Below are 25,758 nucleotides of genomic sequence, written 5' to 3' on the forward strand. Positions count from 1 at the left end.
TAAATGTAAAATTCATAAGATATAGTCAGGAAAGAGAGAGGCAGAAGGTTTGGGGCCTGAATCATGGGTTGCATTGTGTTCACAGATGATGACAAGACATAAATAACTTGGTCTCCTTCAGGCAAGATACAGAATGCATAAAGATAATAATTGAAATGCTGGATATTAAGAAACCTTTTGGCTTCCTGAAATTAAAGCTTAATGGGAAGACCATATTTAAAGCAGTTAATACTTCTGCAATATTAATGTATATTTTTGGAATTGTTCAAATAGCCCACAGCTGATTTTAAAAATGCCCTAAGAACAACCTATACAAAAAATATAGGATCCGTCACCTAAGGCAGTCAAAACAGAGGAAGAAAAGGAATAGATATTCTTTTTTTTAATTTTATAATAACTTTTTATTGACAGAACCCATGCCAGTGTAATTTTTTACAACATTATCCCTTGCACTCACTTCTGTTCCGATTTTTCCCCTCCCTCCCTCCACCCCCTCCCCTAGATGGCAAGGAGTCCTATATATGTTAAATATGTTGCAGTATGTCCTAGATACAATATATGTTTGCAGAACCAAACAGTTCTCTTATTGCACAGGGAGAATTGGATTCAGAAGGTAAAAATAACCCGCGAAGAAAAACAAAAATGCAAACAGTTTACATTATTTCCCAGTGTTCTTTCTTTGGGTGTAGCTGCTTCTGTCCATCCTTGATCAATTGAAACTGAGTTAGATCTCTTTATCGAAGAAATCCACTTCCATCAGAATACATCCTCAAACAGTTTCGTTGTTGAGGTATATAATGATCTCCTGGTTCTGCTCATTTCACTTAGCATCAATTCATGTAAGTCTCTCCAAGCCTTTCTGTATTCATCCTGCTGAGGAATAGATATTCTTGGAGAACTTGACAAAGAGGTCAAAAACCTACAAAAATGCTTCTGGAATGAAGAGACATCAGTTTAACACAAAATAGTAGAAGCTGATAGTGGTTATATCTGAAGGGCGGTGGGGAAATGGATATAAATATGGATATAAATATGCTCAGAGTAGTTTTGTCCAATGTGATAGAAACTTGCTTACCTTTGGATCCAAGAATGGAATAAAAAGATCCTCCATGGGTAATGTCCATATGAGCTTAATCAACAGCATTTTGCAAAGAAATATTGACTATGTGATTGACAGGGATTTATTTGAGGAAATAGAAGCTTAGGATGGCAATTCAGAACATGGCCATTGACACCAGAAACTACTGAAGGTTATTTTTTTTAAAAGGAGACTGGATTTAAGGATCAATGTAGATTATGCAAAGAAATTATAGAGTGTGCACTTACTGTCAATATCATGAGACTTAGTATTTGGGATTCTGCAATAAAAGGTCCCTAAATTTTATAGACAGACATAAAACAAGCTCCAGTGCTACAGATACAGACCTCTGAAGAACTCAACCAGAAAACTAAATTGGGCCAGAACCCAGACCATTATTATAGACCAAATTGTTGTCCACAATTCCCTTATGTAACACATCCATAAAAACTTAAGGGCAACATTTTTAATAGATGTCTTCATCTCAGCTAATATTCATCAGCTCTAAGCTACTTAGAAGAAAAAAGCTTTATAAATTACCCATGCATATGTTTTGTAAATAAAAAGCTTTAAAGAAAAAAAAAAGAAAAAAGAAAAAGCTTTATAAGCCTAGCATGTAGACTGCCCATCTGTTACTTTGTTCTCTTGCTATAAGACTGGACAATCTCTTTGTTCTGATCATCTATCTCTTTAATAGCTTTTATGCTACTCCTACTGTGCAATTCTTAGATAATATACTGAATACAATTGTTGACCGCCGAGAATCTCTTCATTGCCCTTCAGGAGACCTACAATTTAAATTCTTTATATATTATGGTATCCCTGTGATTCTGTTGTATAATTGTCATATTAATGATAAACGATGCAACTTATCATAAATTTAACAAATTTAGCAAAAACATGTAAATCTTCTTAAATAACCGTATCAATTATACATAATAGGGTATAATAATATTATATAATCAGTATTACAAAGTAAATAAATAAAATAATTATAAGCATTTTTAATTGATATTTTTATATCATAACTGAAGGGATTTGTTTGGGTCTTAATTGATGAAGGAGTAAATGAAAATCTTTCCCCCCAGTACCTGCATCGTACATAATCTCCTCTCTTTCTGTGCAACCCTCTTCTGGAACATTGGCGGTGCAATCTCCGAGGCGGTCATTATTGGATTCCTTGGTAAACACACTCCGTCATTGCCTACTAAGTGTGTGGGAATCCCAGAGTGCTGCCCTGATGCATCAGTTATAAGGCTCACTGTAGGGGGAGAGGAAATTAAAGCTATTTATCAAAAAGCATTTTCCCCTTGATGGGAAAAGTGAACATTAAGGCAACAAGTGACTACACAGGCCAAGAAAACATTTTGATAAAGAGACTTGAAGAGGACTGCATTTCCTTTGTCTTCTCTCTTGGCAGAGGAAGTGCAAGGAAACATGTTCAGAACCGGCCCTTTGGGTATGTGTTACAAGACTAGCTTTGGTGGCTGGGTACGCTGTCTAAGCGCAGAAGGGCTCTTGGTGATGGGGAAGGGCATTTTACTCCCCTAGCCCATTATCCTCTTATGCGATTCTTGATGTGAGTATATATTTTGTTAATATAATAGTTATCATCCAATTGTGTCCCATTTTGGGGTTTTCTTGGGAAAGATACTGCAGTGGGCCAGCATTCATTTCCTTTCCCAGTTCTTTTTATAGGTGAGGAAACAGAGGCAGAGTTAAGTGACTTGCTCAGGGTCACACAGCTAGTAAATTTCTGAGGCCAGATTTGAACTCTGGAAGATAATTCTTCCTGACTCTAGGCCTGGTGTTTTCTCCATCGTACTACCTAGCAGCTCCAGGAGTTATAATACCAGCAGGTATATAGATATGGTGATTTAAGTTTTGAGCATTTTGTGTGTAGTATTTTAAGGTTTACTTGTGTGTTATTTGATCCTCAGAGCAGATCTAAGAGGCAGGTGTTATTGTTCTCCCCTTTTACAGTTGAGGAAACTGAGGCAGACAGCAGTGGATTTACTTGCCCAAGGACACAGAGCTAGTAAGTTCCTGAACCCCCTCACTGCTAGTATTCCCTGCCTGATTTCAAGCAGAGACACTGAATAGGGACATCACTGTTTCATGGCATTCTCACCCCGAGTTTTAAGCCTGGGATTTCCTCTCTCTGTGCTGACTCTGACAAAGCGCCTCATTCTCTTTTTGATTTTATTTGTAGGCACCTGGACTTCACGCTCTCACCATTGATGTAAAGGGAGATTTCTAAGACACCTCTGGGGAAAGCCCCGTGCCGCTCCCTGTCACTGTCACTGTCATTAGCTGTTTCATGACTGTCTCGTTTCAGAGATCCCGGAAGATCCTTTAGAAGCTGAAGAGTATTATGTGGATGTTTTTGACTCCTGTTCTGAAGCGAGTGAGGAGGATCAAATAGAAGAAGTGATAGAAGAGGAGGAAGAGGAGGAGGAGGTGGAGGAAGAGGAGGAAGAGGAGGTGGAAGAGGATGTGGAAGAAGAAGAAGTGGTAGAGAGCACTTACAAGACCAGCCATCAGGTACGTGATGTCTGTGGAAGGGTGACATCAGTCAAAGCCTCTAGGTTTTCCTTCAGTCCCCAAGAGCTAAAGATGACAGAGCTCTGAGGATGACTTACAAGAGCTCCACCTAAAGCAAGATGAAGATGCCGTTCTCATCCCAGCCTGAACCAGGACCCTCCCTTCTGGCTGGTTTTCTCCTGCCTGTGTCTGCCCCTCCAATGCATTTTCCACAAGGACGCCAAAGTACAGGCAGCTGGGTGGGCAGCGTGGTTCTGAACCTGGAGTCGGGGACTCCTAAAACCAGATCAGGTCTGTGTGACCCTGAGCAAGTCATTTGTCTGCCTCAGTTTTCTCATTGAAAAGCGGGGACATTTTTTTCAGCTCATTTTACACTCTGAGGCAGATAGGGTGAAGTCACACAGCTAGGAAGAGTCTGAGGCCAGATTTGAAGTTAACCCCCTTCTAACTCTAGGCCCAGTGTTGTGTCCACTGTGTGACCCAGCTGCCCCATTTCAAAGCGTTATAATTGTTTTAATAATATGACCTTTGAAATGAGTAATCACTGAATCTCAGTGAGCCCTCCAGCCCCTTTGGAGTCCAACATTTATAGTCACCACCAAGGTGACAAGTGTCGGGGGCAGGCAGGAAAGAGCTTCTCACTGAAATAGTTTTTCTTCATCTAATCGACATTTGATTCAATTGTACTGTTTGTCTTTTCCTTCCCTGAATGAAACAGATGTTCCAGGTTCACCAGAAAAATATGTTTTGGACAATGCCATCAAACCTTGGGGTGTGACCCATTTGGGAATAGGTGCTGTTTAATGAATGTGTCTTGGTTTATGTGGGGCATTCAGGACTGTAACTTTTGTTCTTGTTGTGATGAAGGGCTCCCAGGGTCCATTTCACCAATTCTCTTTCTCCCTCTCCCTCCCTCCTTCCTTCCTTCCATTTCTTTTCCCTCCCTCCATCTATTCCTTCTTCCCTCCCTCCTTCTCTCTCTCTCTCTCTCTCTCTCTCTCTCTCTCTCTCTCTCTCTCTTTCTCTCTCTCTCTGTCTCTCTCTCTGTTTCTCACTGTCTCTGTCTCTCTCTCTCTCCATTTCTTTCTTACTGTCTCTCTCTGGATCTCATCTGTGTCTGTGTCTGTGTCTCTCTCTGTGTTTCTCTCTCTCTCTCTCTTCTCTCTCTCTCTCTCTCTCTCTCTCTCTCTCTCTCTCTCTCCCCCCTCTCTCTTTCTGTCTTGCTGTCTGTGTCTGTTTCTCTCCATTTCTTTCTCTCTGTCTCTGTCTCTTTCTGTGTCTCTGTCTCTCTCTTTCTCTCAACTCAGAGGAAATCCCAAGCTGTGTCACGACTAACATCTTCATGAATCCTTTTGCATGCTGCTGTGATGTAGAGAAGTAGTAAAGCTTATGACACGCTCTCTAAAATAGCTTTTGGGGATATAAATTCACAGTCGAGGTTTAATGGGATTCGCAAATAATCTTTTAACCCCAAGCCTGAGACTACAGACCTTGAATCAGCACCAGACGTATGGCAGTCAACAAATACTCAATCTTCACCTGAGTCATTCGGATTGCTTTTCTTATTATGAAGTGGTAGGGGCTAAGAAGTCTCTGTGATATATGTATAACTTCCCTCTGATCTACAACAGCCACACAGGAAGCTAACACAAGCAAGCTTGAGTGCCCTAGTTCAGGATTAGGTTCATATATTTTCCTTTTCTAGTGCTGACTCAAGGTGCACGGCCCCAAACAATTGTCTGATTTAGGATAGAAAATTCCCATCAAATCCTAGATTCTGAACTTACGTCTCCCACATGTATTTTGGAGACTCTGTCTTATCTCCCCAAAACAAACAAAATACAACTTGTAGGGTCTGTGTGGAGGCTGGAGTGATGACGTCCACCTCAACTCCCAAGATGCTTTTTTAATTGACATGCAAATGAAGAACAAAAGGCTAGGTGAAGCACCTTTGTCCAAAGCAGTCTATTTATTATGTACACTTACTGACAATAAAACCCTTGACTTCTGTTCTGTGTATCTTCTTCCAGAAACTTTGCGATCCTCTATGTTAAACCATTGCAAGCTGGGTTAGAGGGACCAGGTGATGATATTGTGCTTGAAATAATGATGCAAAAATAGACAGGTGGAGTCTGTGATCTCCGCAGCTTAAGAAACTATGAACAATTTTTGCATTAAATCCTGAAAGGTCATTTGTGTCTTTTACTGCAGTGTCTGCTAGTAATTGGACGACTGCTTTGTCACAACAATAATTATCCATCCATCCTCCTAATGCCTTTGAATGCATTATCTGTGAAAGGAGAACTAGAATACGCAGGGAAGCTCGGATGATGGGGCTTGAAAATGAGATGTCTGGAAAACCTGTGTAAACTGTAAAAAGGCTATGCAAATATAAGTCCCTATCGTTACCGGAATAGAGATCAGGCTGATTCCGGCTCCCAAGAGAAGGCTAACTTCTGGGGGGAAAATGTAAACTATCTTCCCATAGTCCCCCCAAAACAAAAGAGAGCAAATGAGAAGGAAGGCTCCTGCTCTTCTCCTAAGCTCAGAACACCTTCCAGCTTCCCCGGCATTCTTACTAGTTCTTGGTCAGTTCCATCCCCATAGTGTATTTCTGGGGTGCTCTGTTCTTCCATGTTAGGTACTAGTCTACTAATTTGCTGTATTGTTCTAGTTCAGGGGTCCTCAAACTACGGCCCACAGGCCAGATGCAGCAACTGAGGACGATTATCCCCCTCACCCAGGACTATGAAGTTTCTTTATTTAAAGGCCCACAAACCAAAGTTTTTGTTTTTACTGTAGTCCGGCCCTCCAACAGTCTGAGGAAGTTCTAGTTCCTCTCCATCTGTTAGAAGATGAGGATGGTTTAATGTTGTTGCCCCTAGTGGGTCACAAAGAATACTGATAAGTCAGTCACAATGATTTTTTCTAGAGAGGAGGAGGTTATATAATGAAACTTGGTTTTTTTTTAATTGAGAAAAGATGATTTCGAAGTACACTCACAGCAGAATATCAATTCTGTTTTTTTTTTTTTAAGTGATTTAGATTTAGCATTTTTTTTTAAACAAGGACCAGAGGTCCCCAGTACAGTTGGAAATATAAGGTAGACCAAAGCCCAAGGACAAGAATGGGGTATACTAAGATAGCTGGTTCTTGTGTGCTCCTTAAGTAGCCATATTCTTAGGAGTGACTCCATCTCCATCTCCCCTCCCTTTTCTCCCAGGATAGTGTCTGCTTTGTCAGACTAGCCCAGCAAGGGTGTGAGATGGGACAAGGAAGGGGCTAGGAAAAATGGTTGCATTGTCTCTCTCTGCACCTCCCCCAGGTGGCAAAATCTTAGGCAGTTAGGTGGTATGGTATGGGCACGTTGATCTTGGGTTCAAAGCCGTCGTCAGAAATTAGGTATGGGATGGGCAAGTTTTAGTGGTCTTATCTGTAAAATAGACATTAAAATAGCACCTGTCTCCCAGGGTTGTTGTGGAGATCAAAAGAGATAATTTGTATAAAATACTTAAGTGGGAGCAGCTAGGTGGAGCAGTGGACAGAGCACCAGCCCTGAAGTCAGGAGGACCTGAGTTCAAATCTGGCCTCAGACACTTAACAGTGCCTACTTGTATGACCCTGGACAAGTCATTTGACCCCAGTTTCCTCAGCAAAAAATAAAATACTTATGGCAGCCTTAAGTGCTATAGAAATATTTTATAATGACTATTTGTATGACTCTCCCTTACCAGTTTTATGTATTTGGAGTAGGATACAGATGATTGTGGGAATTAGCTGCAGGATTGGGTTTTAGGGAAACCAGCGTGGTCTTGTAGAGAAAAGGGCATATGCTTGAAATCCAAAGAGCTGGGTTCAGGTCATGTCCCTGAGATGTCCCAGCTGTGCTTTAAGGAGTTCTCTGAGACCCTTACATTATAGAACTATTGTTCATTTGTACCCCAAACCAATGAAAATACAACTATAGACCAAAGCCCTCTCCTTCCCCAGTAAAAATAATTTTTTTTAGTTGGGTTTTTCATAAGGAAGAATAATTAGCACAATCAATTCCATTCAAGCAGCATTTTGGAAGCACCTACTATGTGCAAAGCACTAAAAACCCAAAGCCAAAAATGAAAGGACATAAAAAGGTCCAGTATTGTATACCAGGGGAATCCTTTTGGAAAATGAAACTTTTCTCCCACATTCTTAGGAGAAATAATGCTCTTATTTCAGGTATTCTGATCATTTGCTTTTCAATCATTGGACTGAGATTGTATAAAGCAACAACTAGGGAATAAGTCAGGAATAAGGGAAACTTTGGAGAAAGGAGATTGATTACGACTTGTGCAGGCTCTCCAAACTCCTGGAGTTGAATGGATCTTAGCAAATAGAAATGGCAAAACGATTTCAGCTCTTTAAAAAAAACACCTCATTTAGCATGCTCTCCTAGTTACATTAGGACGTAGCTTCATCAGCCTCATCTCTGATTTTCTTACTCATCCTTTAAACTTCCAAACCCCCATGCAGCATGTCAAAGAGTCTGTTGCTAAAGCATCATTAAAACAAACAGACAGACAAACAACTGCACAGTCCCCCTCTCCCCCCCCAAAGAACGCTGCTACTTGGTCGTTAATGAAGGCAGCTGCAGCGAGCCAGATATTGACAGTGAATCTTGGGCAGATTGAGTCTCATAATTCAAACACGGGCATGTGTGGCTATATTTCCTGGCGCTGCTGGTCTCCTGCTCACCTTTGCAAAGATGTATCTCGGGTTTCTTTTCACCACCTGTACGTAAAGTCTCTTTCCTCGGTACCCTGAGAGAAAAGACCTCAGCTTCCAGAGCAGCCCTGGTCATTCAGCACCCTTAAGTGAGCTTTTCCATGAATTCTCAATGCAATAATCAGGGGGCTTAGCATCTCATGAAATCAGGCCACAGGATTAAAATGGGAGAGGTGTTTCTGAGTGAAAAGCCGTGGGCTACGATCGCCTTTAATTCAGCCTCAGTGGATTGGAGAACTTTGGCCAACATTTCTTTAGAAACAGGGGAGCTAGTAGTTGTGCAGTGGCTGGAGAGTGGTCATTCGGGGCATTGGACCCTACACTTTGCAGGGGGAGTCACTGGTCAGTGTGACTCTTGCAGGGGTAAAGGTGGTGCTTCCTTCAGAGATCCATGGGTATAACTGAAGCAAACCTTTTCCAGTAAGCATTTGATGGGCTAGCACACAATCAGCAGCTTTCCAACAGTGTGTGCATTTATAGAAGTGTAGAAGGCTATACTCAGTGGAGATACTCTTGAAAATTAAGCATGGCGCCTTACTGAGGGGAGTCAGTGGGATTCTCTTCAGTGTCAATTGGAAGTCAATGGAAGAGAGTCATTGAACAGTGAATACTAAGTGGGTTTTTGCAAGCAATTGGTTGTCCAGTGCTGAGCAAATAATTACATCTATTGGTGTCTACAATAAATCTTATAATTTTTCACATTTTCAAAAAACTTTCAATATGTGACATTTCCTTCTTTGGCAACTGCCACATGTTTTACATAATTTGACGTTAACATCTATTCTTTGATTCTTTATTATTAAGCCACAGATGATCATACTGAATATTAAATACACCTTTGATGTTCTGCTGTCCAAGACTTGCTTGGGTGGTAGCCCATAAGGTTTCCATAGGCTTAAGTCAGGGGAGTTCCTGTGCACTGAAGCATATTTCTCTCTGTCTCTTGGATAGCTTTTGTAAATCTTCTGTGCCATGAAACATGATGCAAGCTCATGCTGCAGCTTTCCATCTCCATTTGGAAATTTCTGTCATTCTATAATAATACTGCTTTTCATTTTGTTAAAATATTTATCAGACAATATCAAGAGGACAAAACTTTGAGATTTATTGGAAATTTTATTTTATTTTTAAAAAAATTTATTAATACCTTTTTTATTTTCAGAATACATGCAAAAATAATTTTCAACATTCACCTTTGCAAAACTTTGTGTTCCAAATTTTTCTCCTTCCCTTCTGCTCATCCCACTCCCCTAGACAGCAAGTAATCCAGTATAAGTTAAACATGTGCAATTCTTCTAAACATATTTCCACAATTATGCTGCACAAGAAAAATCAGATCAAAAAGGGGAAAAAGTGAGAAAGAAAAAAGAAAGCAAACAACAAAAAGGTGAAAATACTATGTTGTGAATCCCCATAATCCTCTTTCTGGGTGCAGAAGGCTCTCTCAATCATAAATCCATTGGAATTGGCCTGAATCATTTCATTGTTGAAGAGAGCCACGTCCATCAGAATTGATCATCATATAGTATTGTTGTTGCCATATATAATGATCTCCTGATTCCATTTCATTCAGCATCAGTTCATATAAGTCTCTCCAGGCCTCTCTAAAATCATCCTCCTGATCATTTCTTATAGAACAATAATATTCCACAACATTCATACACTATAACTTATTCAGCCATTCTCCAATTGATGGACATCCACATAATTTCCAGTTTCTTGCCACTACACAAAGGGCTGCCACAAACATTTTTGCACATGTGGGTCCCTTTCCCTCCTTTAAGATCTCTTTGAGATACAGGCCTAGAAGAGACACTTCTGGATCAAAGGGTATGAATAGTTCCAAATTGTTCTCTACAACGGTTGGATCAGTTCACAACTCCACCAACAATGCATTTTAATGTCCCAGTTTTCCCACATCCCCTCCAACATTTATCATCCTCTTTTCTTGTTATCTTAGCCAATCTGAGAGGGGTGTGTAGTGATATTTAGGAGTTGCCTTAATTTGCATTTCCCCGATCAACAGTAATTTAAGATATTTTTTTCATATGACTAGAAATATTTAGTTTTAATTTCTTCATCTAAAAATTGTCAATTCATATCCTTTGACCATTTATCAATTGGATAATGGCTTGTATTCTTATAAATTTGAGTCAATTCTCTCTATATCTTAGAAATGGAAATTTTATTTTTTAAATCCCCCATTTTGGGGTAGATGTTTAATAGCAGGGATACTTAACCTAGGTTCAATGATTTTTTTTTAGTATTATGATAAATGTATTTCCATATAATTGAGACATTTGGATGGTATAGTAGATAGAGCAATGGGCCTGGAGTTAGAAGTTCAAATTCTACTTCAGACATTCATCATCTGGGTTATCATGACAGATCATTTACATTCTATTTGCCTGAGTTTCCTCTGTAAAATGGGAATAATAGTAAACTTTCAGGATTGTTATGAGGACAAAAAATGAGATATTTGTAAAGCACTTTGCATACCTTAAAGCACTATACAAATACCAGTTATTATTATTACAACTTATTTCCTTTTAATCCTATGTGTCTTGTATTATTATATATTATATCATATATAATAATATCATGTTACAGTTATATAATATATATTATCTTATTATGTCTTGTATTTAAAAACATTATTCTGAAAAGGGGACTTTGGGCTTCACCAGACTGCTAAGGGGACTCATGATACAAAAGAAATTAAGAATGTTTGTTGTCTAGTCTAATGAAGATCTCATTTAACATTATATACATTATATGAGCAATTACCTTACAGACCTTAAATACTTCAGTTCTTTTCTCTTTTGGCTCTAAATTTAACCTCAAAAAGAAAAACTTTTCCCTATTTAATATTATGTGAAAACTCTGACCCCAAAATTAACTTTCAGCCCTCCATCTGTAAGCTTAATCATCAACAAAAACTTTCCAGCTTTTCTAATCCAAAATGCTTTTCTTTCCAACTCCTCCTTTTCCAACAGAAGTAAGAGGCTTCCAGGGCTGGAGATTGAAAGTGGAAGGGACAAACAGTTTATTTGTTTCTCTTCTCTCTCCCTTTTCTATGATTTTCTCTCTACACACAAAAAACCATAAAATATCTTTATATCTGGAAAAGGTAAAGATCTCAAGTCTGAGTTTCTCTCCATTTCTGTTTTTTGTTTGTTTGTTTTACAGTTGATACTTTAAATGATTCAATGATGCCCACTTCTCATATAAGAGGAACTCATTTCTCACAGAAAACACAGTTATTGAGTTACTTAGATATTATTCCTAACAACAACTTCAGATAGTTACAGGCATTTTCAGGAAGAGATTTAAATAAGTCACAGGTCCCCTTTCAACATCAAAAAATATTTAAATAGCAAATGTAGGTGGAAATTTTATTTTAGAAAGGACACAGGATTTTAAAAAAGCATTTTTTAAAAAAAGTGTTGTTAATTCATTTGATTCTACTGTGAAGAAGCTTTATGTAATATTTTACCTCCTATTTAGCAGATGTGTTTTCTTAATAGCAATTACATTTAACAATAAAAAACAATTTAAAAGCAAAAAATATTTCACTTCAGGATATAAAAATAGGAATAAATTTAGTTTAAATATAAGTAGTTGATGTTTAAAAAAAATTTTAGGAACAAATATCAGCATAATAATATGACTGAATATCCATTGAACCCCATTGTCATGTCAATGTTAAAATTTTTGCATTTGTATTTGAATACAGTGAAAGACTAAAAAGAGCCTTTTGCCATGTTCCTAGGTCATGAATAGATAAAACATGAAATTTCTTCTTCTGAAATTGATATATTTCCCCAATCCCTTCTGCTTTTTGATTTTCTAAACAAGATATAATATTTAAACATGGGATATAGGGGTCCCTCTCTGCATATTGTGAGCTTCTACCTAGAAATTAGCCAGAATTTGAGTAGGGAAATGTTGTTTTAACTCCCCTTTCATCACTATATTGTCCAAACCAATTGTGCCAAGCTTGCTTCTAAACTATATGTGAGGATCCCCAAAGGCCATGTTGACTTCAGTTTGTTGAGCTCTTCCTGACTCCATTTGGGGTTTTCTTAGCAAAGATATTGGAGTGATTAGCTATGTCCTTCTCTAGTATTGACTTTAAAAACTACGTTAGCATCATCCATGTTCTATTCTATTATTTATTTATTTTTGTTTAATATTTCTCAATTACATTTTAGTCTGTGGGCAGCACAAGGGAGGACCCTACATTTAACATTTCTTTTCCACACTAATTGCAGATTCAAGAAGGGGCTTTTGGAAATCTGGGCCATTGAGTCAGTGTGGTTTGTGGGCAGAGGACTTGAGTCCAAATCTTGGTTCTGCACCTGACTGCCTCCATGGTTAGGGGCAAGCTGCTTAGTTTTTTGGGCCCTCAGGGTCTTCATCTGTAAAATAATATTTTAACCAAATCAGGCATTCTTTACCCAACATATACCAGAGTGCCCATGAACTTAGTTGGGAAAAAGTTACAATTTTATTTTCATTAACTTTTAACTGAAATTCAGCATTTTCTTCCATTATGAATGGGTGGCACACTAGTTATAGCACTGAGCCTGGAGCTAGGAAGATTTTTCTTCCTGACTCTGTGCTCAGATACTTACAAGCTGGGCAAATCTCTTCCCCTGTCTGCCTCAATTTCCTCATCTGTAAAATGAGCTGGAGAGGGAAATGGCAAAGCCCCTCTGTGATCTCTGCCAAGAAAAACCCCAAAACCTCTCATGAAGAGTCAGACGTGACTGAAATGACAGAATAACCACAAAAATCCATTATGAATGTAGGAGAAAAAGCCCCTCATCAGTATTAGCAGTACCTGTGACTTTATCACCAATAGAAATTACAGGTATTTTCATATCACATTACAGTTGTTGCAGATCTCTTGAAATATCATTTCTGCTTGAAATGACTGTGGTTATTAGACCCATCACCAGGCCACGCTTGAGTGTAATCTGCCTAGGTACAGACTGTGTAATTGATGTATTTTAATATAATAAGCTTCCTTTGCAATCCTATGTGTTTTATTTTATTCATTACAGCCATTATTCTGAGTAGTAATCAATAGGTGCCGCCAGACTGCCAACAGGGATGCATGAAACAAAAAGGGTTAAGGGAACCCTGGACTTATTTCTAAGTTCTTTTCTAAGAATCTGAGATTCTGTTCTTTCAAGATGACCTTGATCCCACCTTGGTTTTTTTTTTTTTTAGCTTTGTATTATCCAAGAATGTGACCTTTTCTAGCTCTATAGCTATAACCTTACAAATCTATAAAAAAAAAATGAAATGAAACAATGACTTCTCTAAGCTTCTAAGTCCTGCATGGTCTAAAGATTGTATTTTTCCAGGAAGCATGGGTTTGCTAATTACATTGGCACTAAGTTGACTAAGAAAACAGTGGGATGTGCAGTACGTTCAGAATTCCCCTGTAATATTGATATTAAAATGTTACCAATGAAGATTTCAGAATTTAAAAATAAAAATGTATTAGTCAGGGAATGATGAGAGGTTTCCATTTTAATGAAGTTTTTGATTGAGGTGAGAGAGCAGTTGCTCCTCTGATTTCAACTGAATAAATGTAACACTGAGCTGCATTCTCATTGTTTTAGTGGGTCAGCGTGTAGTTAATAGATTCGTCTTGTATCTTAATTTTTTTAGATGTCATTATTCCTTGATAATAATAGAATTTTGTCTAGAAGCAATCAAGTTGTCTGATTGTTTTAGGTTTATCCAGTAAGATTGTTAGATATTCATTATTGCAGTGTCATTTTAGTACTAATTTTTAAAACATCAGTGGTTGGTTGTGGTCTTTATTCTCACAGAAAACCAAAATGACCTCACTATCTTGGGATGAAGATATAGTGTGCCTAACTGTGGCTAATCAGACCAATCTGAGCTTGGAAGGCTCTACCACAGGTTGGACCCAAATGGCCCATATGAACATTAACAGTAGAGATGTCTCTAAATTTGTGCATCTCACTTTTCTTCTGTAAGTGTTAAAGATGACGTGAATGTTGCTAATGAGCCTCACATTACAATTTATGTTCTTCTTGGGTGACTTTGGATGGGAACCCTTATTTCTCTGGGTCTTAGCATTTTTACTTATGAAATGATGATTTTTTCTTATAGGATTACAGATCCGTAGCTTTAGAACTGAACAGGACCTTAGAGCCAATCTAGTACAATTCCTTCATTTTTAAAATAAGGATATTAAGACCCAGAAAAGAAAAGGGATTTTCCCCTTAGGTCACACAGTTCATAAATGGCACTGTCTGAATTTGAATTCAGATCCCTTGATCACAAATACAGTCTCTTTGCTCCTTGCTCTCACATCCTGTGATTATGTGAGAAAAGAAAGATGGTCTCTCCATTATTAATCAAAAGGAATAGAATATTTTGCTTCTAATAAAATTATTAGAGAAGATGGGTCATTCCACTTATTGCTCCACATTATTTCAAAAACTATGTGACTTTGGGCAAGATACTTTATTCTTCTGGACTTTTCCCCCCTCTTTAAAAGAAAAAGTTGGACTAGATAGTTGTTCAGGTCCTTTCTAACTTTAAGCTGTATGTCTTTACCTTTCATATGACCTAAACCTAGACTAAATTTGAAAAAAAATGGACTTTGGATCTAATTTTTGGTACCCATCATGATAGTGATGTAGAATAGAATTCAGGTACTTTAAAGTAACTGTATTATTCAGCAAATTAAAGAAGGGAGACATTTTCTCAAATATTTGTGGCAAGGCTCAAGTAACCTTTAGCTATTAGATATATATTTAGATATATTTCTTACCACAACTAATTGAGATTCTGGTAGTATTAAGCTGTTGCGGTGCAGAGTGATGAAATAGCAGAAGTTGTCATATTAATCCATGTTAGCAAAAAAAAAAAGTTCAGAAATTCATTTCAAGACAAGGTCAAAAGCATCCTTATTTAATGTATGTATGAACATATGTATATACATTTGTAATGCAACCCTTCTTTTTACCCATCTGACCTTTCTGTCATCTGAAACCAAGCTACCATTTCCTTTGTCTCCTCCTTCTTAACATTCAGGGTTTTTGATAGTCTTTACTTATGGCCCTCACTTCCTTAACACTATACATTCCTCAATATCTTGTTTTCTGACTTTTGTTCCTGACAAGTCTTCTTAGACTTCTGTTTCCATTGATCTTATTTTCAAATCTAGTGGCCTTTTTTCTGTTCTCATCCTCTGTAACTTCTCTTTGATATATGATATTGTTGACTCCGTTCTCATTCTCCTTTGTTCTTTTCTCTCTTTGACTTGTAGAAACCTTTACTTTACTTGTTTTGCATTTCTTTGAATGCACCTCCTTTGTTAACTTTGTGAGCTCCTCATTTCCTCCCCCAACCTTAAATGTAGATTCCACCAAGATTCTTTCTTTTATCTAATTTTTATGCAACGTCTTGTATTAGTAATTTTATCTGCTATCATGGATTCAGTTACCTCATCTAGGCAAATGACGCTGAAATTTATCTCTTTCTCAAATTCCTTCCCAGAAAGTCCAATATTTCCTGATGGACATATCTCCAATTGGCTGTCAAGTTCATCATGCTCAGTTACCTTGGTTCCTTTCCCTACCCCCTTTCCTTCCTTTCTTCCACCCCTCCCTACATTTATATCTATTCATTTGCCAAGATTTGCTTATCCCGGCTCCATAATAGCTTTCAAACACATCCTTTCCTTTCATTCAATTCAGGTGTATATGTGTTCTTGTTTACAGTAATAACCATAATTTGTCAACTGGTTTTTCTGCCTCTGTCTATTCCTCCTGCAGTCCCTCCTTCACACCACTCCCTGAGTAATATCCTTGATCATTACTTCTGATGTTGTGCATCTTATGTTCTAAAATATTCAGTAATTCTTCCTTCCCTAATGAATAATTCATACAAGGTCCTCCACAGTCTTGACTTCAACCTTCCCTTCTAACTATATCTCACACATATAACTGTTCTTGCACTCTACTTTCTAGCTAAATCACACTGTCCTTTCTTACTGATCTGCCCTTTCTCATTTTCCTATCATGTCCTCTTCCATGTCTTGTAAGGATACTTCTTGCCACCTCTCTGATGGTTAAGGCCTCTCCCTTCCTTTAAGATCGAATGTGAGTGCCACCTGGTGCAAGCCTTTTCCAATTCTTCTTTCCATCTCACTAGGCCAAGTTGGAAATAATCATTCCCATTTCTAATTCTTCATAACACCTTATCTGAACTTCTCTGTGGCTCTCTCTGCATCATAATTATTTGGGTGTTCATTTTTTCTCCCCTCTTAGATGTAAATTCTGAAACTGTCATTTTTCATCTTGAATCCTCAAGGCCCTAGCCCCAAGCATTGCATATTGAAATTGAAAAAATTCAACTATATTTATTGTTGGACTGAACCAAAATGCTTCAGGGCTATTGGTTAATGCCCTGCAGATGAGAATGAAAACAAAATTCAGCTACTTTCAGCCTAATCTGTTCCAGAAAAATTTGAAGAAATTTAAAAAGGAAGTAGTAATTAGATGAATGTCCCCTTTCTCTCCTTGACACATATGGCATAAAACTGATTGGGGGATGCAGTTCAAGAGCTCCATGCCTGTATGCTGATTATCAGTGATATATGAAACAAGCCAGAATCTTACATCCTATACCCCCATCCTCCCAGAATAGGTCAGTACAGTCAGTGATCACAATATGAACATGGAGTATTTCCATTTCCCTTTTTGACCTCTATTCCCTATTTAACCATGGACAGACAGCTAGGCATCTTTCAGTTTTTTCTACATAGATGAACAATTAAATAGGACAGAAAAGTGTGCATTTTAATAGCCAAATTAACCCAGTATTTGACTTAATTCTTCCTCTCTCTATGTAATACTTACAAGTGATTCAAAAATATTTTTCTCATTCCAAGCCACCATAGGTAGATCCTGACCTACCTCATTCAATATTTCAAGAACAAAATACAAAGTTTTTTAAATGCTTTTTTCTAAGAGACCTAATTCCTGGAAAGTTATCAGGGCTTGATAAATGTTTGTTGTATTGTATTGAATTTTCTTGTTTATAAGGTGAATACTGTATTTCAAAATAATTTTTTCAAATAATATCTTTTTTATTGGCTATCTCTCTCTTAATCCCTCTACTACCTTGAGAAAATTTTAGAACATATACATATACACATATACACAACCCTGACTCAAACAAATCCTCATTACATATCTATATAATCTGGCAAAACAAAACAATTCATAGCCATATCTGAAAATATAAAGGAATTTTCAAAAGGAATTTAGCTCTAAAGTTCTAATTGCTATTCAGGCATTTTCAGGTGTATTCCATACTTTTTGACTCTATTTAGGGTTTTCTCAAAGGCATTGGAGTAGTTTGCCATTTCCTTCTTCAGCTCATTTTATAGATGAAGAAACTGAGGCAAATAGGATTAAATGACTTGCTCAGGGTCACACAGCTAGTAAGTGTCTGAGACCAGATTTGAACTTGGGAGATGAGGCTGACTCCAGGCCTAGAGCTCCGTCCAGTGTTCCACCTGGCTGTCCTAAGTTTTAGGTTATAAATATGTAACTGAAAAATCTTTATTTCTTAATTGCATTCATAGATTTAGAACTGGAAGAAACCTTGGAGGCTGTCTAGTACAACTCCCTCATTTGACAGATGAGAAAACTCAGGCCAAGGAACAAGTTGGTCAGAGTCATGCAGCTAGTAAGCGTGAGAGGTGGAATTTGAACCCAGGTCTTTTAGTTCAACAGCTCCATGTCTGTATCCTTATTATCAGTGGTACATGAAACAAGAACGACTGTTCCCACCAAACCATGCTGCAAACTCCACTTTGTCTCCTGTCCCTCCTCCCACTTTTCCCAGCAGTTATGGAAGAAAGGGTGGGTAGATACGAGAGTGACTGCTTAGAGTGAAGTACAAGGAGAAAATCTGAGTCTGAAAAAGTTAGATGTATAGATTTTGTGCATAACTATCATATAAAAAGTACCACCAAAAATAATGATAGATGTGGGGTCACAGAGAACCTTGGATCAGGATAGGAACCATTATGCTATGGTTTCTATAAATTTTACCTTGCAGAAATGAGTCTGGGGGCATGGAACTCCCAGAGAAGAGGTATATGTGGTGATGGGGCTGTATCAGGATCCCTGATGAGCATTTTAAAGCACTCCACGTCACCCATGTAGGTTGATATTGCAAGAGAGTACAAAAGTGTAATTATAGCTGTGGATACAGGGAATTTGGGGTGTCCCTGGACACTCAGAAAGGAGAATGCTAACTGAGGAGATCCCAGCCTGTGCTGGTTGAGATGGGAAGCTTAGCTTACAGGAAAGTAAACAATGGATCCAGCCAAGGCCAGGAAGGAATCACTGGGGGAGGAGTTCTGGCAGCTGGAATTGAGTTGTTGCCTCAGGTGATTCTGAGGAGAAAGGTTTGAATTGAGACTGGTGGAGTACACTTGGCAAAGTTCCTGCTTCTCTAGGATCCAGGGAAGATAGAAGAGAAATGGTTAAGTCTGTCAGTGAAGGTAGAAGTGGGAACTAGTTCAACAAGCTTTTATCACCTTGCATTATAGTAAGTGCGAGACACTGTCCATGGTGCTGGAGATAGACATGAGGAGGAGAGGCCTTTTCTAGGGATATTTAAACAGTAAACATATACATTTACCATCAATGTAGGAGACTAGGGAAGGTTTTTAATAGGAGTAGATATTCAGGATAAGCCTTGGAAAAAACTAAGGGTTCTAATAACCTGAGCTGGGTAGGGAGGCATTTCAAAAATTAGGGTTAGTCTAGGGAAAGGCACTACAAAGGGAAATAATAGTGATATAAAAGATTAGCGACTGGGAGGACAGCAAAAACAAAGCCCTAAGCTTGACATGGGTTTAAAATGCAGTATTGGTGGAAGGTTGTGAATTTTACCTTTTTTTCTCCTTCCAGGTATAGTTTGTACCTTTCACAAAATTAGTATACAAACAAACCAAGCAAACATGTAAGTTTTAGATGCTGCACAGTGAACACTAGAGCAAGATGAGCCAAAGCAGAGAAAAGGGAAGGTGGGGGTGATTCCCAGAGGGTCCATCTCTGAAGGACAAATCCCCCTTGGATGATCCTCCAGGAGAAATAGCAGTGCAAAGTGACCCAGGGAGCTGGCTGAACCTAGGCTGGTTGCCTTGCTTCCTTTTAAGTATTAACAATAGCAATCTATCTAGATCTTATGTCATGGCCAGAGTTTTGTGACATCTCACCATTATAATAGTAATAACTAATGTGTAGAATTCACATAATAACAATGATAATAATTACTGACATAGCACTTAGACAATACTTACAACAGTAACAATCGTGATGACAATAACTGACACATAAAACTCACATGATAATAACTATCATATGAAACTTATAGTGTAAGGGGAATAATAACTGATATAAAGAATTAGATAATACCAGTAATAATACCAATAGTAATAATAACTGATACGTAGAACTTATAGAACAACAATAATTACTGACATAAAGAATTCAGAGAATACTGATGATAATGACATTTATAATTTGAATTTACCAAATGCTAGTTTTTGCTTTAAGATTTTTGTTTTCCCCATTTACATGTAAAACAATTTTTTGCATTTGTTTTTAAAACTTTGAGTTCCAGATTCTCTTCCTTCCTCACTCCCCCATTGAAAAAAGACACATGTGAAGTTATATAAGACATTTCCATAGCAGTCATGTTGTGAAAGAAAACATCAATCTCCCTCCCCCCCAAAAAAACCCTCAAGAAAAAAAGTTTATTTCAGTCTGTATGAATACAATCAGTTCTTTCTCTGGGTGTGGATAGCATTTTTCATCTTAAGTCCTTCAGAATAGTCTTTATCTTTGTATTGCTGAGAAGAGCAAAGTCATTCACAGCAAAGATCATCTCACAGCTTTGCTATTACTTTGTAAACATTACATTTCACTTTGCTTGAGCTCATGGAGAACTTTTCAGGTTTTTCTGAGAGCATCCTGCTCATCATTTTTTATACAACAAAAATATTCCATCATAATCACATACTACAGTTTATTCGCCATTTCCCAGTTGATGGGCATCCCCTCAATTTCCATTTCTTTGCCTTGAGAAAAAAGCTGCTATAAATATTTTTGTACATATAAGCCTTTTTCCTTTTAAAAAAATCTTTTTTGGGGATTCATGCCTGGTTAGTGGTATTGTTAGGTCAAAACATATGCCACATGCTTTAATGCAGTAGTTCACTTGAATTTTACAATAACTCTGGTAAGGCAGGGACTACAGCTGTTAGTAATTCCTAAGTGATTTGCCCAGTCACACAACAAGTTAAAGCTCTGAACCCCAGCCCAGCACTCTAGCATGATACCACACTATCAAGCCAAGTCTTTATTCTTACTCTTTCCTCTCCCCTTTTGGTTCCTTCTGCTTTATGTACACATGTGTATATTTTTCAAAGATTTATTTTCCCACGGAATACAGTGGATCATGACAAATTTCAAAGTCTAAACCTGGGTGAAAATAACTGGAAAACCTTGTCCCAGCATCTTCCAATACTGTGCCCAGAGTGAGCCTTCCATGAATGTTGTTCTGAGTTCCCTTGGGCTTCTCTCTTATGCTCATTTATCAGTCTCTTCTTTCTTCCATATGCTGGGCATGAGATGAGATTAAATTTCATTTTCCATCATCCATGAATAATAGCAGTCCAAATCATATCATCCATTAAGAGAAGAAACCAGTCATATTTATGTGATGCTTCAGAGGAGCACATTAAGCTGGAATACACGCAACAAAAACCAAACCACTGGTGATTGCTATTATGAAATATGCTATTGCCTTTGAAATGAAACAGGTGAATCATCAAATATTAATTTCCTACTGTGACAGCCTCAGGTCCTGAAAAGATGCCATAATTAGGAGGCTTCTTCTTCCCAGATGGTGGGAAATACATTCACTATTATGGGCCTTATTGGTAGAACGCTAATAACGACTCAGGACCCGGAGTAGCCCTTGATTACAAGCATGATTCCGAGGAGCATACCCTGCATGCAGTGGCTATGGGCTCATGGGACCTCAAGGTCAATAACAAATATGATTCTTATATTGAATGTCATGGCAAATTTCAAGTTGCTAAAGGAGCACTGGCAGAAAGCGTCTCTGGTCAAGAAGTCATGATTTCCCCTCTTACTCTGTTATATAGGTAGGTCCCAGTTGAATGTATCTTTTGGTAATTATGGCAACTACTGTTCTCTCCTATGCTTGCAGGACAGTGACCTTGAGGCGTTGGTCAAGTGTTTGGAAAACGTCCTGGCATGCAGTTCCCTAGGTGAGTTGACATCAAGTTTTCAGATTCTGTTATAGCATTTGATAGCGATCACCTCATTCTGTTGGATCGTTGTATATCGTATTATATTATTGTATGATATCAGACACTCCTAGCTATTCCTCATATTTGCAATTCCATCTCCGATGTATTCATAACCAAACAAGGGATAGAAGCAATTATAGGAGATAAGATAGATAGTTTGGATTATACTAAACTGAAAAGCTTCTGTACAAACAAAATTAACGTGCTGACAGGCAAGCAGTCAAATGAGAAAAAAATCTTTGTATCCAATTTCTCTAATAAGAGTTTGTTATTCAAGACATATAAACAAGTAGAGATATGTCTCTGTTAACTTCCATATTTTAGATCCATGTCTGTAGGTATGTATAAAACCAAAAGTCATTCCCTAATAAATAAGTGGTCAAAAAATGTAAGGAAACAGTTCTAAGAAGAATTGCAAATTATTAACAGCCATATGAAAGAATGTTCCATACCACTAATAAGAGAAATGCTCATCAAAACACCCTGAAGTTTTACCTCACATCCTGCAAAGATGACAAAAGATGGGAATAATCAGTGTTGGTGACTTACAGTAAGCTAGGAATACTGATGCATTGTTGGTGGAGCTGTGTATTGGTACAATCATTTTGGAATGGTGCAAATGAAAAGAGTAAAATACACACATACTTTGATCTAAAGATCCCCTATCAGGTTTATAGCCCCAAGAGGCCATTGATAAGAAAAAAGTTCCCATATGCCACCAAAATATTATAGTATTTTTTGTTATAGAAAAGAATTAAAAAAATAGGTGCTTGTGTACTGGGGAATAACTAATTGTGGTACATGAATATAAACAAAATATTATTGTAATTTTAAAAAAGATGTGTTTGGTGAATGCAGGGAAGAATGGAGAAATCTACATGAAATTATTCTGAGATAAGTAAGCAGAGCCAACAAGGAAATATGTTCAAGCGCTAACTATGACAATGTAAATGGAAAGAATAAGAAAACAAAAGTGAATGTTGCAAAACTACAAAAAACAAACTTAACTCAAAGTAGAGATATGAGAAAATATCCTCCCCTGTTGTAGAGGTCCACATGTATACTACAGATTGCACATATTTTCAAACTTTTCCCATGTATTTTTCAGGTTTGCCAAATTTCCCCCTCCTTTTCTTTCTTTCTTCTCTTTTTTTCCTTATTTCTTCTTTTTTTTTTTTTTTTTTTTTTTTTTTTTTGGTCTTTAAAAATATTTATTCTATAGGATGGTTTTCTGGAAGGGAGTTAGAGAGGAGGAGATTATGGCAATATGAAAGATATCAATAAAAACACTTAAAAAAAGAAATACCATCTACTACCTTTGCACCTTTATCCAAGCAGTCCCCCAAGTTATTTAATATGTATTGCCTTCTCTCTTCTACCTCAGAAGCTAGCCTTTTCAGGGTACAATTTGGTTTCCCTTCTATATGAGGTCTCTCCCATCTCCCCAGACATTAGCACTGCATCCTTATTGAAATTACTTTGTATTGATGTGTCTATGAAGCAGCACGGGGGGGGGGGACTGGTGAACTAGACAGAAAGCTAATAATGAAGCTGTAAGAGCTGGATTCAAGTACTACCACTCACATCCTGTCTGCATCAGTGTGGTTATTGGGTAAATCACTTGACTGTTTGGTGCCCTCTGGAAACTCTGAATCTAAGAGTCACAGAGCAGGTGTGAGTATTCATCAGTTAAGGGTATTTCCTCTATTAAATTTTTTTTTAATTAAAAAAAATTTGGATGGGGGATTCCCTTTGCCAAGGAAATCTTGGATCTGTCTCCCCTTCCCCCTGCTCCCATCCTATTTTCTTTGTGTACAAATGTATACTTCTTTAAGGAATGATACTTTCTGTTGTATCCCCAGCTGCCTCATAGTACATTGTAGAGATTTAATACTTGATTGTTGAATTGAATGTTAGAACTAGGAGGAGCCTTAGTGCTCACATTATTATTCATCCCTTTCTTTTTTCCTTAACAAATGAGGAATTTAAGGCCCAAAATTAAATAATTAACCTAGACAAAGTTGCACAATTCTGAGAGGACTCTTTTATTCTGAAGTCAGCCTTACTACTTGCTAGAGAGATCTGTGACCATCCCTTTTTTGATATTATATTATTAATAGCCCTTCCTCACCTTCCCCCTGATCATCCCCCCCAGAAAGCATCACAGGCCCTCCCAGGGTGAGAAGGCATTGGGAGGACACTGGGAGGCTCTCCTAATTCAGTGTGAGGTCTGCCTGGCTCCACATAATAAGAGATTTTACAGGATTTCCCTAGCAGTGCGATCTCCCTGACTCTTACATTATAAAGAAATAGATTGCTTTCATTCAAGCTGAAAACACCATGGCCATAAAGGTCACTCAGTTATTGAAAAATATTAGGTCTGAAAAACAAAACAAAACTGAAATTTCTTTAGGGGTGTCAATCTCAGCAAATGGAATAAGGCCCTTCAAGGATAAAGTCTTGTTTCTGAATTCTCTTTCCAAATAACTTTGCTGTGATTTCCCCCAAATTCCAGATAACAGTTATCCCTCCACTATGGAGGCAGGAGAGGGGGATGGTCTCACATGGGAAATGGCAGGACTGGACTCTCAGAGGGCCTGTGGACTTTGACCCAGTACTAAGGCAGTTGGCTTGGGCAGTGGCCAAGTGAAGGAAGATCATTTGTTGAGTCCTTGGCCTGATGGTCATTATTTCTGCACTGCAATGTTAAGATCTTGCCTTCTCAAGGATGTATAATCTGCATCTCCCTCTCTGAGACTCCCCCCAACTCACAAGGTGTCTGTTTAGCCTCTCCTGATCTGTCCTAATTGTTTTTAAGTGACAAATTTATAAGGATGGCTCACTCTTGATCCTCTATGATCAGGGAGATCTCAAGTGGCAAGAAAGGCAAGAATAATATGGGAAGTTGTTATGGGCCAGAATTCTGAAACAAGGATTCTTACAAGGTGTCAAGTCAGTGGAATTGATGATACAATGGTTATCTAGTTTATCATGGTGCTTAATAGTTCTCTAGTTCAGTATGATTGATTTAATCTTACAACAAATAATGGTTTCCTAGTGATATAATGATTGGTTTATACTCAGTGTAGAGCATATAAACTGGGAGCCTCAGCCAGATTCATTCAGAACTAGAGAAGATAAAGGACTGGAGGCGGGAACTCAAGCTTTCGGAGCCAAGGAGAGAGATTCATTCCATCTTTGGTCAGGCTCCTGGTAGCTCTCCTGGGGGACTGAGAGACAGATTCATTCACTCCATCTTACACCACTGTGGTAGCAGGCTCTCCTACTCAGCTTCTCCACTGAAACCAAGAATCCAGAAGGCCTCTAAGAAAGCTAGCTGAAGCAAGCTAGGCAAGGAGACAAGACTTTGAAGGAGATAATAAAGAATTTGGATTTTAACATCTGGCTACTCTTGTGGTGATTACTCTACTGAAACAAAAGCTGCTCTAAGACCTTCAGAAAACCAAAGAACATTACATTTTGGCATCCAAATGTGAGGCTAAGGACTTACATTTGTGACCAGGGTAAGTATAAAAATAGACAAGAAGGAAACTTTGTTAAGAGCTAAAGTAGTATTCCAGTTAAAATGGGACAAATGTTTAGAAATGATCCTTCTTTTCCACTTCAAAGAAAATGTGTAGAGAGCTTGGTTAAACTCATAAAAAAACCAAGGTTTGATTATAACTTGGGAGCAGATTATTGGACTTTTAGAAATATTACAGTACTCGTCTCCTTGGTTCTCAAAGGAAAAAGAATTAGACCCAGAGGAGTGGAATTAGTAGGAGTGCAACTATGTGAATATTACAGTGATAATGGCCCTGATTCAATTTCTAAAGAAACACTTTATACATATAACTTAATACAACTGACTTTAAGGAATTATATAAGTTATAGAATAAGAAAAAAGAAGAAAGAGCAGGAGAAGGAGGATATTGATAAACCAGATGAAAAGAATGAA

At 37.9% G+C, this 25,758-nt stretch overlaps 1 protein-coding gene across 3 annotated transcripts in view; it reads left to right on the forward strand.

Moving 5' to 3' along the window:
• Positions 1 to 25,758, forward strand: part of NEK11 (NIMA related kinase 11) — a 272,127-nt gene that overhangs the window by 172,281 nt on the left and 74,088 nt on the right. For 2 of the 3 annotated variants that reach the window (XM_051962721.1, XM_051962722.1), the window contains exons 13-14: positions 3,417 to 3,622; positions 21,698 to 21,758. In XM_051962721.1, the coding sequence (XP_051818681.1) occupies positions 3,417 to 3,622; positions 21,698 to 21,758 (267 nt within the window). Of the gene's footprint in view, positions 1 to 3,416; positions 3,623 to 21,697; positions 21,759 to 24,884; positions 25,200 to 25,758 lie in introns of those variants that run through there. The other variant, XM_051962723.1, reaches the window with a different exon arrangement.

This window comes from Antechinus flavipes, chromosome 5 (genome assembly GCF_016432865.1).
Source record: "Antechinus flavipes isolate AdamAnt ecotype Samford, QLD, Australia chromosome 5, AdamAnt_v2, whole genome shotgun sequence".
Classification (NCBI taxonomy): Eukaryota; Metazoa; Chordata; class Mammalia; order Dasyuromorphia; family Dasyuridae; genus Antechinus; species Antechinus flavipes.